At 32.8% G+C, this 18,193-nt stretch overlaps 2 protein-coding genes across 10 annotated transcripts in view; one reads left to right on the forward strand and one right to left on the reverse strand.

Annotated features, from left to right (window-relative positions):
- Window positions 1–18,193, forward strand: part of LOC134712107 (ankyrin repeat and EF-hand domain-containing protein 1-like) — a 45,595-nt gene that overhangs the window by 18,461 nt on the left and 8,941 nt on the right. For 7 of the 8 annotated variants that reach the window (XM_063573262.1, XM_063573264.1, XM_063573265.1 and 4 more), the window contains exons 1-4: window positions 14,625–14,732; window positions 15,076–15,584; window positions 15,975–16,174; window positions 17,686–17,959. In XM_063573262.1, coding sequence (XP_063429332.1) covers window positions 15,239–15,584; window positions 15,975–16,174; window positions 17,686–17,959 — 820 coding nt within the window. In that variant the 5' untranslated portion in view covers window positions 14,625–14,732; window positions 15,076–15,238. Of the gene's footprint in view, window positions 1–14,624; window positions 14,733–15,075; window positions 15,585–15,974; window positions 16,175–17,685; window positions 17,960–18,193 lie in introns of those variants that run through there. The other variant, XM_063573263.1, reaches the window with a different exon arrangement.
- LOC134712109 (glutathione peroxidase 2-like) lies at window positions 718–4,088 on the reverse strand. Of its 2 annotated transcripts, none has more exons than XM_063573272.1 (2): window positions 3,688–4,088; window positions 718–1,277 (listed from the first exon to the last, which is right to left on the reverse strand). In XM_063573272.1, exons 1-2 carry the CDS (start codon window positions 3,931–3,933, stop codon window positions 924–926), a joined length of 600 nt encoding a protein of 199 aa, XP_063429342.1. In that variant the 5' UTR covers window positions 3,934–4,088; the 3' UTR covers window positions 718–923. The 2 variants fall into 2 exon arrangements, with proteins under 2 accessions (XP_063429342.1, XP_063429343.1); XM_063573273.1 differs by lacking the exon at window positions 3,688–4,088 and adding an exon at window positions 1,542–1,914.

An 18,193-nucleotide genomic window follows, 5' to 3' on the forward strand; every position in this document is an offset into this window, starting at 1 on the left:
TCCTCGTTTTGTATGACATGATACATATATTTTCTTGGTAATACTTAAATGGGAGAAAGAACATTGTTTGTTTTTACAAACTGGATCGTATCCTGTTCTTTGTTCCATAAAACATATAATATGATATTCAACCCGACAAAAGAGCAGATCAAGGCCACCAATGGGTCGTATCTTCTTCGTAGCGAGAAAATCCCACATCCGGAGGCTGACTTTAGCTAGTACGTCCTTCTTGCCACTCAAAATTATATCAATTAGCTTAAGGTAAAAGTATATTATCTAAATGCCCAAAAATGAGCAACTGATGGACTGTAAATAACAATGTAAAAAAGTTGAGTGGTATGGACGCCACACAAAACCGAAGAAACATACAGATGAACCCAAATTTTAAAACACACACAAGCCTAACAAACATTTATTAAAGGCTCCTGGCTTGGGACAGGTGGGGACAAACATGTTTTGCGAGAAAAAAAAACTCCCTTTATACCTCTAGCCTATATGGACTAAACATAAACACAGTAATTTGCATTTACCTACTAGTATTAGGATATAATGAGATTTTATTAAGTTCTTCCCTTACATATATCCGACATTTCTCTTAAATTGAAATATGATCCAAATATGTCCTACTGCAAGAACACAAAGTAATGAAACTTATGTTACAATTCTTTACTTTCGGACATCACGGATGGCCAGTGATAAACGGACACTAAATCTTGTGAGGGCATTGCATATATTGTATACATTTTATTTTAGACAACATATATTGTCCCTTTGTAAAAAAGGTTTGTAAAAACACATCCTGTCACACCATGTTCTACACAGAACTTTGTAAGTGTAACGATCATAACTACAAATTCCTTTCTTACAAGGAGATAAAACCATGTCGACTAAACATTCAAATGTCAAATCTAATGATTTTTTGGTTAAACTTTGTGTTTTTCTATTAACATTTTTATATCACTTTGAATATTAATCGTCTGAAAATATCTACTATAACGTTTGAATGGTTTTCCATCAGGGTCTATTAAGAATTTTTCAAAGTTCCATGCGATATCAGTTCTTGTCACTGGCTCCCATATAATAGATAATGGCGATTTCATGAAGCTAACAGCGTCGTCGCTTGGCAGTGGCAGGCGTTCACGAAGATATACAAATATTGGATGGGCATCTTTACCATTTACATCACACTTCTCAAACAACGGGAATTTAGGCTTAAATCCTTTCCCTGGACGAACATGCTCAAGGGCATTCAGGATTTCTTCACCGTTTCCATTCTCCTGTAATGGTAACAAAAAACTAGAATAACAATTGAAACTAATGTTGATAAAAAGATATAAGTGAGACAGAAATTCCTGAGAGAATAGTAGGAATTTACCAACCAGCGAAAAAAACCTTTTAAAATCTTCCTCTATATTTTGAATAAGAGGCTTAAATGTTACGGCCTTCAACAATGAACAAACCCGGGTTATAAAATATTTGTCAGTAAGTGTCAGAAAAATTTTGAATAACGAACCCTTCTCAGATTATCTGAGCCTACTTACCTGATGCCCGAACTGGTTAGAAGGGAATCCCAATACCACAAGCTTATCTCCATACCGTGAAACAAGCTCGTTCATTTGAAGGAAATCCCTACTGGTTGTGCCTCACATAGAGGCCACATTCACCAAAAGAATCAACTTCCCTTTGAATTTACTTAAATTGACAACATTTCCTTTAAGATCTTTGGCTGTAAAGTCATAAATTGTCTGATACTGAACCGGACCTTTTACGTAAGCAGACATGTTTGTAGTGTGTTTATGTTAAGACAGGTGTAAGAAGGCGGGTATTTATACACATATATTCATATTCGATCACTGTAATTCATAGTTCAATAAATTTGTTAAAAATCCACAGGTTGATAAAACAAATGATACTTAGAATGCATATAATTGTATAATAAAGGTAGTCTATCTTTAAATAACCTGTCAATGTTTAACTTTTCTAGACTTGGGTCTGCAGTACATGCATGGACACTTATTTAGTTCATGTTTTCAATGACTAATGGGCATACGATCTTTATCACTTTATTTAGTAGTACATTTACTGTTTTTATGATTTATATATTTTAAATACTATAGTATCCAGTATAATACTGATCCCATTGATTAAGTTTGTGTGCAAGCTTTCTGAAATTGCTCATGCGTCGAAATTTCATACTTTATCTGCAGATACATTTGAAAAATTAACTGAATATTTGCGTTTATTAATTAATGGTCGATTAATCTCGTTCAATATGTAAATAATAGTTCAATGTTTTTCTAAGGATAAGTTACAATACTGCACATGTATATATACAGTCTACACAGAAACGTGTTGGTTCATTATTTTTTTTTAACCCTTTTGACTGAGCTGCTGAAAAAAGCATTTGTTGATTCAATTCATGAATATGCTTTAAAAAGAGGGACAAAAGATACCATAGGGACAGTCAAACTCATATATCGAAAATGAACCGTGACAAGGCCATGGCTAAAAAAGAAAAAGACTGCCAAAACAGACAAAAATACTGAGTACACATGACACAACATAGAAAACTAAAGAATAAGCAAAACGACCCCCACAAAAAACTAGGGGTGACTTTATGGGCTCCGGAAGGGTTAGCAGATCCTGTTCCACATGTGGCACCCGTGGCTCATGTTATAATAAATCTTGTAAATAGTCTAACTCGGTAGGTCGCATTCATGAAAGGGAAGGGGATTTTAGTTACATGCACCATAGTAGTGTAAGATAATGTTTTATATATTGAATCAGACTACTAGTATCAAAATAAGCCATTTATTTGGAGTTATGTAAATGGTCTCCAGTCTGAGGTCTTCCACCACGAGTTAGATTCTTCGTATAATTTATGTCTCGAGCACCGATCAGTTTATGTATGACTAATTTCATATCGACATACCGGTATATGTTAGCATTAAAGTTTATATTTTAATCTTTCTTTTCTTATTCATGTACTTTAAATCTAAAATAGCTTTCACATTGTATCGTGGTTTTATAACGTTCTTATTTATGAAAGTGTCGATTAATGTTCTTAAAATATATCTATTGCCAATCTTGTTGATTTTGGGTATGGTATGTTACTATCAAAGGCATTAGGTCCTGCAGGCAGAGTTCATCTGTGCAAATTTTCATGGCACATCACCGGTGTTTCCATGGTTCCAAATTTACCAGCAGTCCCGATTTTCCGACTGGTAGCTTGCTTATTTGTCATGACAAAATTTAATTTTGTGTTTATTTTTGTGTAGACAGAATTGAGTTTTATTAAACTGAAGTGAAAAAGAGTCAATTTTGTATGCAAATATGTTTATATTTGCATACTTATTTGTGAAAATTTAAATTTTTCATCACAAAATTGAAGTTCTCATAACACAAGACTTAGTCTGTATCCTATAGTTTTGTAAGACAAAACTGATTTTGTTATGACACAATTGAATTTTGTACAAAACCACAAGAGTCCCATTCGGCGCCCCGTAGAACCGGCTATCCAAATTTCTAACAAAACCAAAATTATTATAGTCTAACTTTACTGAAATACGAACTGCTTACAAGAAAACAAACCATAGGCGTACTGTGATATCCCAAACATTACAGAAACAATGATTACCAGTCTGTACTTAATACCAGATACCAGATACATGAAAGAGTACACTATACCTGATGTCCGAACTGATTACAAGGAAATCCCAGGATAACAAGTTTATCTCTAAATTTGTCGACCAACTCGTTCATCTGGTTAAAATCCCTTACAGTTGTTCCTCAGAGAGAGGCTACATTTACCACAAGTATAGCTTTTCCCTTAAAATCACTAAAATTAACTTTCTTCTTGAGTACACATTTGACGGCCGAAAATTGATGAAAATTTTTGACCGATGCTGGGCTTCTCAATCTGATGTCTTCCATGACTGTGAATAGATAACTGTGTGATGTTAAACCGGATCTATGACTTTTTATACAGTGTTTGTATTGATCAGTCAATAACAGCTCACGTGTTCAATGTTTAAAGTTTCGCCTTCAACAACGATATGCAAAAACTGTCAAGTTAGTAAAAGTGAAGTGCTTTTAATGTGAAAGTGTATATATAGGTTGTTATATGTGACAATAATTTGTACGGATGTAAAGGAGAAGGAAGGATATGAATAAATAGTTTTTTTTTCTTATTAAACCGTATACAAAATACATTTGTATCGTTGAATTGTAATTATGTCAACATTCCCTTAAAACGCCTATATTTGTAACTCTAATTTAAGATGTCTAATGTTTTTATTATCGCATTTAATTCATGTAGATCGTTTTATTTTTGGCGATAGAAGCTTTGTCAACATCTTGTCAAAACAAAGATTTCTGGTCCGACCTGCTCGGTAAAACTTTAAAGACTTCTGACATATAATTTGCTTCTTTTTCGAAAAGCATCTACATCCTAGGTATGATCATATTGACCTTCAATAGTAAAACTGACTTAACGAAGCGTAATATATATAAGACATATAAAGTACCCCGAAAGCCAGTAACGGGTAACTTGTTTTGTATATAAGGTGTTTGTAATAGATTTTATTAAGTTATTTCGAGATATGTATTGAGAAACAAAACGTGGACACGTTTATGCCATATCATGGTACAAAATTTAGGATTGTTTTTGTCCACCGACGGTAATGAGGAATGGACCCCTTTTTCTATATCATTTTTTGTGGTTTATAATTTTTTCATTGTAAATTAATATTCCTTTATGATTAAACTTATTTTCATGTATTCATCGTGTTCTTCGTCTTCGCTAGCCAAGGGTTACGATCCACTCCCGTTCTCTTTTAAACAATAGTTTGAGAAGTGAAAAATAAGAAGGGATATTTACTGTAAACTAATAGGAATAATAAAAACACAAAAAATACTATAAAAGGGGGGTCCAATACCGCCTGTTATATAGTAGTACTCGGGACTATTCAGTGATTGACATTTACAAGTGTCGCCTCTCAACGAAGTCTATAAATATGCATTTTACTAGTACTATAGTGTATATCAATTTTGTTCTTGTTTTTGGAATATACCTTATTTCGTGACCTCATTGAATTTCATTCCGAAGTATTCGAAAAAAAGGAATACCGCGTTTTTAAAACTTAAACATACACTCCATGGAGCACATTAACTGAGTCGAAAAAAGATTAATGCAAACTATCTGCATTTTCTAAAACGAACATTGTTTTTTTGTCAGAAATTTCTAAAAAAAAATCATATCTAATTTGACTTTGAGACGCTGATTACAGATTTACATTGTTCATAAATCTTATATTCAGGAAAAATCACCCATAATTAGAACGGTTAAAACAATCTATTTTTTGGCGACAAGTCGAAAATATTTTTTTCTTTCATTTTTAGCATTACATAAAGTGGCAGCTGAGGGTGAAACAAAAAACATTTTTTTTCCTCAGGGTCAAAAACAAATTCTCAAAAAGACTGTAAGCAACAAAAAATTCTAAGCCCCCCCCCCCCCCCCCCCCGAAAATCAAATGGTTACTGCATAAGCACATATAATTGCAATTACCAGGAAGGGATAACAATTAAACCATATCATATTATCATAAATTAATTATAATCGTACGGCAAAGTGCACTTGTACTGTGCAGTAAGTCTGGGGTAGTTAATGCACACAGTCATGTTTAGCTTACATTAGCCGCATTAGAGCATTGTCATGGTAAATCTCGGGTTAATATTTGTGACAATGTCTTGCATGATTTGAGGTCATATGAATAGGTGCGTATCTGCAAGTTATTGATATGTTGATAGTAAGTCCCACGATTAGGTGCGTGCATGCAAATTATTGACATGTTGATTGTAGGTCTCATGATTCGGTGTGTATATGAATATAGGTCACCGTCTCATGATTAGGCGCGTATAAGAAAATTATTGATCTATTGATTGTATCATGGAAGTAATATCCAATATTACTTCCATGATTGTTTGTTCCATGCAAATTTAATATTATCTGTTGATTGCATTTCCCATGATTGGGCGCCTTTATGCAAGTTGTTAATTAGTTAATTGGGTGTCCCATCATTAAGCGCGTATGCAAGTTATTGATCTGTTGATTGAAGGTCCCATGATTAGGCGCGTATATCCTGTATATACAAGTTATTGATTTGTTAATTGGGTGTCCCATGATGAGGTACGTATTTGCAATTTATGGATTTGCTGATTAGAGGGGCCGATGATTAGATATTTGTGTACTGTACTTATCATTGGTATATTTCAATTTTAATTTAATGCACTTTTAGCTTCAGCCTAATTTGGACGGCAGTGATACCACTAAACTGTTTAAGGAAGCTGGCTTGTCATGTTTTGGATGTTTTGTTAGATTTTCGGAATCCTCTGGTTTTATCTATTTGAATGCTTTGACTAAATTTGCCTGGTGACCCCCATTTTTCTTTTTATAAATCTTTTACATATATGATGATAAGCCATCTGTAAAAGTCTTATAAAATTTTAATTATTTTTTAATGTTTTTTTTAGAACTTTAACTTGTCAATGATAAAGCTATGAAAAGTCAAGAGAGAATAGTTTCCCGCCAAAATTTCCGTGGCTTATATCTCAAAAACAAGCACGGTGATCTATATTTTTTTTTTTGCTTTTTGGATTCCTTTATTTATCCCCTATCAATATAAACTAGTGTTTTGAAAAGTTAATTACTTTGAAACTGAGAAGCGAACTCCCTTAATGCCACATAACAACGCTTTCAAATTGGTTCTACTACAGATTCCCTTGGCATTATCTGTGTTCTTAATAAACGCTCCTGCGCCGCGTCTAGCAGTCTTTGTCAGTTCCGTTGCATATTTCACAAAAGTGGAACTGTTCATTAATATATGTGGATTTCATTTTTTTTTGTAACTGCCACTTTATAAAATCGCTTCAGTCATTAGAGAAGTGGAACATTAAATCTGATTAACTGCACGATTGTGGTCAAACCTAAATAATTTATGTCTTAATGTTGATAGACAATTTTCACTGTGAACACCTAAATTTCACCACATTGAGCATACTTTGCAAACTGTAGTATTCGGGGGGCTTTCAATCAACGCGAAATCTTCCATATGTAAGAAAAGAAATATTATTGTATTAATCACGAACATGACTGCTAAATTCGTTTTGTAGTGATTACACGGCGGTTCTTATTTCAGTCCTCGTGCACCAAACCTATAAACAATTTATTCACACCCTGAACAATCCCCTTATGATTTTAAAAATGCAAAGCAATCGCTGATTCATTTTCAGAACCTCGGCAGATAAATTGTCTATTCCTGTCGCTCTCACTAAATTGACGCGGCATGTATTACGGCTTCAAATACTTCTTCTTTTAAAATTGGTTAAAAAAAACAATATACTAAAATCAAATATAAGATAAGTTTTATTTTCCAAATTAGGTCCCCAGGGGGGCATATACACATAACATATATGATTGATATAACATACAGTATTTTACATAACATTGTAAAATAAACTATTGAAATAGTCATACAGGTATAATATTATTTGTTAAATAAAAAAGTATTTGAGAGTTGCTACTCCAGAGATGTGGCAAACCCCATTTTTTATTTTTTTTTTCTCACTTGATTTTATAATATTTTGCTGAAAATGTATAAATATAAAATATAAAATAAATGATTGTTTAGCTGCAACAGACACCAAGGGACGATGCTCTAGGATTGTGATCTTTAAAGCTCTAACAATCCTCCTCGTATCTGATGCAGAAAAACAAACACAAAAGAAAAAGTTTATGTATATTCACAGCAAATAACATATACTGCAGTAAACAGGTATTGAGAATAGTGTAGGTTTCCCTACTGCAACAGACACCAAGGGGCGGTACTCAAGGAGCTGTGGTATTTACACAGTCCTCCTCGTGTCTGACGCAGACAAGAAGGCCACATAATTAACAATTTTTCGAAATAAATTTACATGCAGCAGTGAGAATAGACTTATCTTCTGTGTTCATAAGCCATATCAGTTTATCTCTTGCGTTAAGAGTTAAAAAGTTGGGGCAACTTTTAGTTATCTCTTGAAATAGATGATTGCGGTCATCATTAAATTTAACACAAATAGAACAGACATGAACCAATGACAAATATTGAACTAAACGCTACAGAAGGAAAGACACGCAAATGCAGTTTGTTATGTATACACAGTTGTTATCGCATCTGGAGCAGGATCTGCTTACCATTCTAGATCACCTGAGTTCTCCCACAATTCTGTTTGTGGGGTTCCTGTTGCTCAGTTATTAGATTTCTATGTTGTATTATCCAACTTGTTGTCTGTTGTTCTTTTTTTTTCTTTTTAACAATTGCATTGTAAATTTATTTTTGACTTATGAGTTTGAATGTCCCTTTAGTATCTTTCGCCTCTATTTTATCAAATATTCGAGTTCATCGAAGGCACGATGAACGCCGTCATTTTCGATTGTAATGTAACTTTTCGGTTCTCGCGATGGTTTGCATTAAACCCAGTCTTATTTATTATATATTTTCGTGTGATAAACTAGATTTTAAGTAAGTGTTATATATCTGGCCCACAATCACCATAAAACATGTAGTTATTATATATATGACGGCTGCAGTGCAGGCGATTTGGTGTCACGATATCACAGTAGCATGGGTTCGAATCCCGGCGAGGGAAGAACCAAAAATTTGCGAAAGCAAATTTACAGATCTAATATTGTTGGGTTGATGTTTAGACGAGTTATATATATATATATATATATACACTAGAACACATCGAGGGTCCGTGACTGAATTAAAGTATATAACTATGCGCAAGCCTTACTTTAGTATAAGTATTTTCATCTGATAAAATCATGCCGATTATTAGATTCACAGTTTTCTCTGCTTTCAAATCTTTCTGTTTGAACCCGTCGAACTGGAACTAATCAATTATTGGTCATGATAAATACTAATTATTTGGAAAACAAAAGGTCCTGGAATGGAGTATTTTTTAATCAACAGCATTGTCCTAATATATTAGTTATAAATTAAGTTGAATTCTTTGATTCGCTGTTTTACGTCACTCATGCCCACTAACAAATTGAAAACTGTACCTATACGCCTTATTTTTAGTCCAGATTTTTAGTATTCGTATCGTTATCTTAGAATATCTTACTGATTAAAATACAACAATAGCACTGGGGTAAAGCTGATGACCGTAACTGCATTCACGGTCATCCCAAGATGTCGGATGAAAAATTAGGTCAGTATTTTTATTGTCTGTTAAGGTGTTTCTACATCATTTTCTTTACAAAGCATACTTTGATACGATGTCAATATATAAAAGATTCACACGGAAGTCACAAATCTCTACCGAGGAACATGTATAGAACGGGAATTTGGATTTGAAAAATTCGCGAGGATGACCGTCATTCGTAATCGAGATGACCGTAACAGGATTACCGATTCATAACAAGGCTGACCGTAATTGGTTAAAAGATGACCATTAATTGTTAAGGATGACCGTAATTTATAAAGAATGACCAAATTTAAAAGGATGACCGTCAATTGAAAGAAATATCCATATTTGTATGCATTGTTTTTGTTGAGTTTGTCGAAATAGGGGCTCGGTTAGTTATTTTTAACTATTTGGCTTGTAGTTGGATGCTACATATGACGAACCATGTATTTGAAGCACGTCTCATTTTTGTCTACCTTTGGGATAATGTTGCCTTAAAAAATTACACCTTTGTTAAGCCAATTTAGTCTTACTCAAATGATAGACGAACCTACTCATTTTACTGAATCGTCGTCATCATTGTTAGACCTTTTTATAACAAATGATGCTCACATAATAAATTACTGTGGAGTCGGGCCACCTTTATAAGACCAAATACGTTTTCACTGTCCTATAATTAGTCTTTTGAACTTTCCAAAATGTCGTCAAAAACGTTTAAGCGGAAAATTTGGCTATATGATCGAGGAGACTATGACAGATATCGTAACATTTTATCTGAAAAAAAAATGGGATTCCGTAATTAACTTAAATAACGTTGAACAATTTACAACCGAAATAACAAAAACTATCATAGAAGCTGCTGAAAATTGTATTCGAAATAAAATAACTGTTCGCAAAAATGAACCTCCATGGCTAACAAATGCTGTTAAAAAAAAAAGATAAGGAAAAAAAATAGAATCCAAAGAAAGGCTAAAAAATATAATAACCCATCGGAGTGGTCAAAATTTAAGAAAATACGAAATGAAGTTACTAGTTTAATAATAAAATCGAAGGATGGTTAAAACAACAATTTAATTTAAAAAATCACGAACAGTAACCCGTCCACTACTAACTGGTGGAAAACGGTTAAACAAATATCCGGATTAAAAACAAACGACGCAAGTGTACCCCCATTAATGGTTAATAACAACTTAATATTTGATGAAATCGAAAAGGCAAATGAATTTAATCGATTTTTTTCTTCCCAGTCAAATATTGATGATTCAAGTGCTGTGTTACCTGAAGAACTTCATAATATTAGTGATGACATTAGTTATATAGAACTTACTGTTACTGAAGTTGAAGATATATTGAAAATTGTTAATCCCACAAAAGCTTCTGGCCCAGACCTCATAAGTCCCAAATTGTTAAAAGAAGCATCTTCTGTTTAAAGTATCCACTATGTAAACTATTTAACTTATCGTTAAGTACGTCTACTTTTCCAGATCAATAGAAAAGAGCAAATGTTACCCCAGTTTATAAAAATAGTAAACCGAATGACTTTAAAAACTATAGACTTATTTCCTTGTTGAGTGTAATATCAAAGTGTATGGAACGATGTGTATATAAACATGTTTACAATCACTTTATGCGCAATAATATTTTAACGAAAAATCAGTCGGGCTTTACACGGGGGGATTCAGCAGTTAATCAATTAATTAACATTTCGAATGATTTTGAGAAGGCTTTAGATAGCAGTAAAAAAAATAAGGGTAGTATTCTGTGATATAAGTATTAAGCGTTTGATCGAGTCTGGCATAAGGGACTGCTATTTAAACTTCAACAAGCGGGCATACCGTGTTCTTTACTAAGGTGGTTTGAAAATTATCTTACAAATAGAACGGTTCAAGTTCCGAATGGTTACCTGTAAATGCTGGCGTCCCACAAGGGTCCATTCTAGGCCCTCTCCTTTTTTTGATATTTATAAACGATATTGTAGAAGACATTCAAGCTCAAATTAAGCTATTCGCAGATGACACTTTATTATATATGATGGTTGACAATCCAACAGAAACAGCTAAAATTTTAAATGACGATCTAGATAAGATTCATAATTGGTAAAAAAAAAATGGTTTGTTAATTTTAATGCCCAAATAACTGAAAGTATGATAATTTAAAAAAAAATAGACCCTTTCATCCTCCATTAAATATGAACACCCAAGAGCTACAAACAGTAAGTAAACACAAACATCTAGGTGTCTTTTTTTCTAACAACGGATCCTGGAACGACCATATTGAATATATAGTAACTGTTTCTAAATCTTACAAAAGAATAGATATGATGAGAAAATGAAAAATGTTCTTGATATATTTTGACTTGAAAAATTTTGCCCAATTCTTGAATATGCCGATGTCGTTTGGGACTCTCAAAATCAGAATTTGATTGCTAAACTTGAAAGTATTCAGCTTGACGCAGCGCGTATTGTCACGGGGTGGGGGGTACTAAACTTACCAGTATAAACAATTTATATGTTGAAACTCTATGGGGGAAATTATCTGAAAGACGACGCAATCACAGAGTAACTCATTGTCACAAAATTTTGAATCATAAAACTCCAGAGTATTTAAGGGACTTATTGCCTGATTCAGTAGGCAGAAGGCATGATCATAATACAAGACAGAGAAATAATATTTCACAAGTCAACACACGGACCCGTTTATATTCTGAATATTTCATCCCTGCAACAACAAAACTATGGGACACTCTTAACTTATACATAAGAAAATGTGAATCTTTATCATTATTAAAAAAACAAATTAGTACCCAAATTAGTAAGATCCCAGCGTATTATTATATAAGACATCGTTTTGGTCAAATTCTTCATGCTCGCTTAAGCAATACGACGGGTGCCACATGTGGAGCAGGATCTGCTTACCCTGCAGGAGCACCTGAGATCACCCCTAGTTTTTGGTGGGGTTCGTGTTGTTTATTCTTTAGTTTTCTATGTTGTGTCGTGTTTTAGATTTATGAGCTTGACTGTCCCTTTGGTATCTTTCGTCCCTCTTTTAAGAATGGATTCAAGCTCAATGAATTCTCACCTTTTCCCTCGTAACTTAGTAGACTCTCAAAATTGTCGTTGTGGTGATGTAGAAACAAATTCTCACTTCCTGTTATCTTGTCCTATATATACTAATTTAAGAAAAGAACTATTGGATTTTGTTTCAGTTCTTCCTGTCCAAGTTAATACAAAAACTTTGCTTTTTGGATCAACGGTACTCTCAGATGAGCAAAATAGTCTTTTATTTAGTTTGGTGCAGAAATATATTATTTAAAGTAAACGCTTTAACCCTTGCTGTTAATGCTTCATCACTCAATAGGAACCAAAGCATTTCACACTGTATACATTACAACAATTCATGTTTATTTTTTTTCTCATTAAATTTTTGCTTCTATTTCTTCTTTCACCTTTTTCATATTCATATATTTATTACAGAGCATGCCAGTTTTTATATTTTTGTCAATATATATGTTATTATATCAATAAGTGTATTATTTTTGTAAAGGAGACAGATTTGTAAAAGCAAATTGCTTGTTTCTGAATCCTGAATATTATTTCCTTTGTATAATATCGTATCATGATGAATTATCTGAATACATATTGTTTAAACTAATGTTGTCTTATAAATACGTCTTTCACCAACACGATTAATTATTTGATACAAAAAAGGTAATACAAATACGGATATTTCTTAGAAATGACGGTTATATTATGAAAGGTACGGTCATCCTTTCTAAATTACGGTCATCTTTTCGAAATTACGGTCATCATTTTACCAATCACGGTCATCCTTATTATATGTTACGGTCATCTTGAAAATATTTTAAAGATGATTTACGGTCATCTTAGCGAATTTTTCAAATCCAATTTCCCGTTCTATACACGTTCCTCGGTAGAGATTTGTGACTTCCGTGTGAATCTTTTATAACTTTACATCGTACCAATGCATGCTTTGTAAAGAAAATGATGTAGAAACACCTTAACAGACAATAAAAATACTGACCTAATTTTTCGTCCGACATCTTGGGATGACCGTGAATGCAGTTACGGTCATCAGCTTTACCCCAGTGAATAGGTAACAATTTGACAATTTAGTAGCGTCAATCCTGTGATTATGACCCGTGTATATATGCATATTAATCCTGTATACACTGTTTGGTGGTGCCCCTGTCAGATGCGGAACGTACAGATAAGGTAATAAGTAACAGGTTATTATACTATTGGTATCGGTATCGGACTCGACTCGGAACTTCTTAATTATTGGCAATATTAATTACGTGGAAAACAAACAGGCCTGGAGTGGTGTAATTTTAAATCTACACCTGTGTACTATATAAGTTGTATATAAAGTTGAATTCTTTGATTCGTCGTTTTCACGTGATGGCGGCTGACAAATTGGACCTCGTAATTTTAGTATTATAGATATATAAACGATTCTAAATTGAAAACTACGTTCAAACCTATGATAGCCGGCGTTGGATAATTTTGAACATATTATTTTCCTTCATCGTATAGTTTAAACATATTTGTTTATAGTGGATTGGGAAACAAGTTTTGCAACTTATATTAATCCCTTTCCACTTTGCGGGTGCGAGTGCTGCCTTGTAGCGGCATTAGCCTACTCTTTTTCGAAATCTACAAGGGTGTCTTTAACGTGCAAGAGATATGGCTCTCTCTTAACACGGGTCAACCATTTATCGTCCCCTTCCGACGGACTATCATCGTTTCCTCAAGACCATACTCGCAAATGGTGTCAAGGGAGAGCCGAAAATTGAGGTCCTGAAATTTTCATCCCAAACGGGAATCGAACCAGGAACCTTTGTGATAGTAGTCCGATGCACTAACCACTACACCACGGCTCTCATTGTATACCGAGATAGTTGCAGTAGCTCCTTATATCTCAAATGACTCTGGCACGGTGAAATGTGATAAAAATAAGCTAGTTTCAAGTCAATGCACGGAATTCTTGCAATATAGGATAACTGAAACTCTATAAACAAGGATAATATACATCATAAATAGCTTTTTACGGTACTGTCAATTTTCAATAAAAATAAGTCATGAAATGTCTAAAATAATACCTCGGACTTATACATATTATATAATAAAAGTATCAGGTGTGAACAAACTTTTTTGTGGATATACTTTCAGCTAAATATTTTTCTATTTTTTGTAATCTTATTATTTATTGAATTTTTAATAGAAATGAAGCCAAATATTTGAAATATTACTGAAATTTATCATGTTTGGACTTGCAGTTTTTGATATAATATAATAATTCAATAGTTAGATGAACACGTGACGGACGTACGTCATTGATTACTTTTTTGTAATTAATTTGCTCTAATTTGTCACATCAAGAGTAGATAACTCGGCAGATACGCTTCAGTGCAGGTGCGAGGTCACTTCCGTCTTCCTTGACAACTGCTACAACAAAATATGGCGTTAACAAAATGAAGAAATGTAAGTTATTGATAAATTTGAATGACAGTATTTAATTTTTATAACATATTCAACCTTTCAACATATGCATATAGCAGCATAACGATCAGAAAATCCCTAGAAATTCAAAGCAGTTGTTCGGTTGGTTAATCATGAACATTTGTACAAGTTTTGGCCTTCTTTTACTTGTCTTTAGCGTAAGGGTTTGCTCTATTTTGATTTTATGATTATGGATTGTTAGCTGTTGGTTTGGATCCATAAAGTAAAGACTAAGGAATGTCCAAGTAATATCTGTTTCATTTAAACGATTGTCAAAATATACATCAATTTTAAATATCTGACCATATTTATCATTTACAATAAGGTGGAAATGCCATTCATTGCTGATGCTTGTGAATTGATTAATTGATGGTTCAATAGTGTGCTGCCAGCAATCTGTGGAACTCTTAATTAATTCATGAAGAACAACACAATTTTGTTTCAAAGAAAATAATTCACAGAAGCATTGGATTTATAGCAGATTCAAGATGCCTATTGCTCAAACAAGACTTGAAACACTGCAAGTATGCAAACTTTTGCAATGTGTGAGGGAAAAAGACAAGGAATCCATACAGAAAATGATACATCATGGAGTACCTCATCTCGTCAATTATAATGATCCTAATGATGGTTTGACAGCTCTTGGGGTTGCAGCAACTTCCAATGATGATGATATGATAAGATTTTTATTGCTGCTTGGTGCACATCCAGATGTGATGGACTTAAAGGGACGTTCAGCTGCAATGAGAGCAGCTGAGTATGGTCATGTCGAATGTCTGGTAGAGCTTTGTAAAATTGGTGCAAACATGAAACTAACTGATTTAGAAGGAAAAGGTAAAAAGCATAACTGTACACTTGTATACATACATAGTGATGACTGCTAATGCTAAAAAAGTGAAAGGAATAATTTAAAATTCTAAAGTTGTTACCTCCAAAAGATTTTTTTTAATTGTAAATATATAGATTTTTAGTTGTTTTTCTCTGTAGTCAGAACATTTAGATGTTTGAACTTTTCACAAGAAGACCAAAAAACATCAATGAAAGGAAAATTATTTATGTTTATATTAATGTTTTGATAAACAAGGGTACACAATATATCTTAAAAGTAAATGATAAGAAATAAATTTATTTATAAAATTAAGAGGTCACATAATTTTCAAAGTATTTATTATATTTAATGTCACTATTATTTATATACATGCTTTTTTATGTATTTCTTTTCAGGTATATTGTTTTACTGTATAACACCAACAGAAAGACATTCCAAATGTTTAGAAATCGCAGTAGAAAATGGTGCTGATATCAACAATATCTCAAAAGAAGGTATACCTGTACTTATGTTTGCCTGTGAAACTGCTTCAGAAAATGAGGATACTTGTATATTGATGATGGAAAAAGGAGCTGAACCTAATGCAAAACAAGAAGTAAGATTAAAAACAGAATATATTAATAAATTCTGGCTGATTTATGATGCAATTTCTGATTAATTTGGAAAATGGGCTTATTTATAAATGAATACACATATCAATGATTGTAAAACAACAGTAAAATCTGATTCATTCATATTTATATTAAAAACAGGCTATTATTTGAACTTGGAATTATTTTTAATTATGGAATTTGCATAATTTCTTGTGTTTAAAATTTTTAATAAATTTCATGTTTATTTAGTACTATAATCTTTTGTGCAGTTAATTACACTTTCCATACAATGCATTTTGGTTAGATAGTGTTGTGCGCGGCACAGTACATTCTATTGAAAATATACTATTTTCTTTGTAATAGAAAGTGTTGTGCGCAGCACAGAACATTTCAGTACAGATTAAACATAGAATTTATTAAAAATTTCAATAACAAGAAATCAAGCAAATTCCATATTTAAAAATAATTCCAAGTTCAAATAATAGCCTGTTTAATTACAATTTACAAAACATATGTCATAAGGCTAATTTGGACTTATATTTAAATTTATTATTTTATTCAAAAATTGGACATTTACAAAAATACTGTTTTTACAAATTTAATATTTTACATGTGAAAACAAAATGTGAGTTAATTAGGGACATTTGATATTTAAGGATTTGTGACAGATTGAGAATTAATGTGAGAGAATTAAGCATATAAGAGAATATGTGTTAATGGGATTATATGAGGAATTATAATTATCTTTTATATTAATTATGTGAAAACTGTTACTTATTGCTAGGTGTTATGAAATGTCATATTAATTTGAGTATTGTTACAAATGAAGTATTGTCTGATTAATAGTATAAATACTGTGTGAAAATAAATGTAAAACAGTAGAGTAGTGAGTAGAGTAGTGAGTAGAGAATAGAAATAGTGTGGATAAGGAGTAGGAACAGAGAGTCGAGATAGTTACAGTTAGGAGTCGTACATTTGATATTGACATTGTCCTATGTTTATTTCTTGGACTTGGAATTAAATGAAAACAAAAGTGAATCTGTTTGATCTTTGATAACTGCAACAACTAGTTCCTGTCATTGGTGTAAACGTTTTTCTAATGATTTTTCGCATAAAATTATGACCCCGTAACTCAAGAATAAATACTTTTGATTGGCTGAAAGAAACTGCTAGGCATTCCAATATAACAATTAAATTGTAATTATCCATAAAATTTAACATTCATGACAACGTTGTTAGTCACAATTGCAACAGTGCATAGGAAGCAACAAAACTTTGCTAAAACTCTTATTGCCTGGTTGTAGCATAAAATGTAATTATAAGAATGTGATGTTTCATTTCTAGTACTTAAATGTGCTTCTTGAAAGATTTAACAAACCAATTGAAATACAAAAAGAAGCATTAAATTCTAAGTGTTAACTGTTTTCTCCTTACAAAATCTAGAAATAAACAATGTTTAATACATGTACCTTTTTTATGCACAGATTAAGATTTTTCTATTCTTTTTTTGCAGAAAACTGGGAAAAATGCACTGATGTCAGCAGCAGCTAGTGGTAGTGTAAAGGTTGTTCGTGCTATCCTAGAGGCTGGTGGTGATGTGAATGCTATTGACATTAAACATGGCCATGCTGCACACTATGCCTGCCAGAGTGGTAATCTACTAGTCTTAGCCTGTATGGCTGGGTACGGTGCACAGTTTGACCAGTACAACTCTGACAATAACAACCCAATACATTTATCTGCCCTACATGGACATGGAATGTTTTGTAAATTCCTAGCACAAAGAGGTAAGTAAGTGAGGTATTACAGTACACTTTGATACAAAATACAATATATAACATAACTTATTTCCAGCCTCCTGGCAGTGAAATTATAGGGGTATGTAGGAAGATATTTCATCTCTATATATACATATAGATGTCTATAAAAAGGACCAAACAACAAAATTGATAAATATGGGATTGTCTAAAATAGACGATACTGTGCGTATAAAGTAAAAAACTATAAAAATCCAGGTTGTC

The sequence above is a fragment of the Mytilus trossulus genome, chromosome 3, assembly GCF_036588685.1.
Source record: "Mytilus trossulus isolate FHL-02 chromosome 3, PNRI_Mtr1.1.1.hap1, whole genome shotgun sequence".
Classification (NCBI taxonomy): domain Eukaryota; kingdom Metazoa; phylum Mollusca; class Bivalvia; order Mytilida; family Mytilidae; genus Mytilus; species Mytilus trossulus.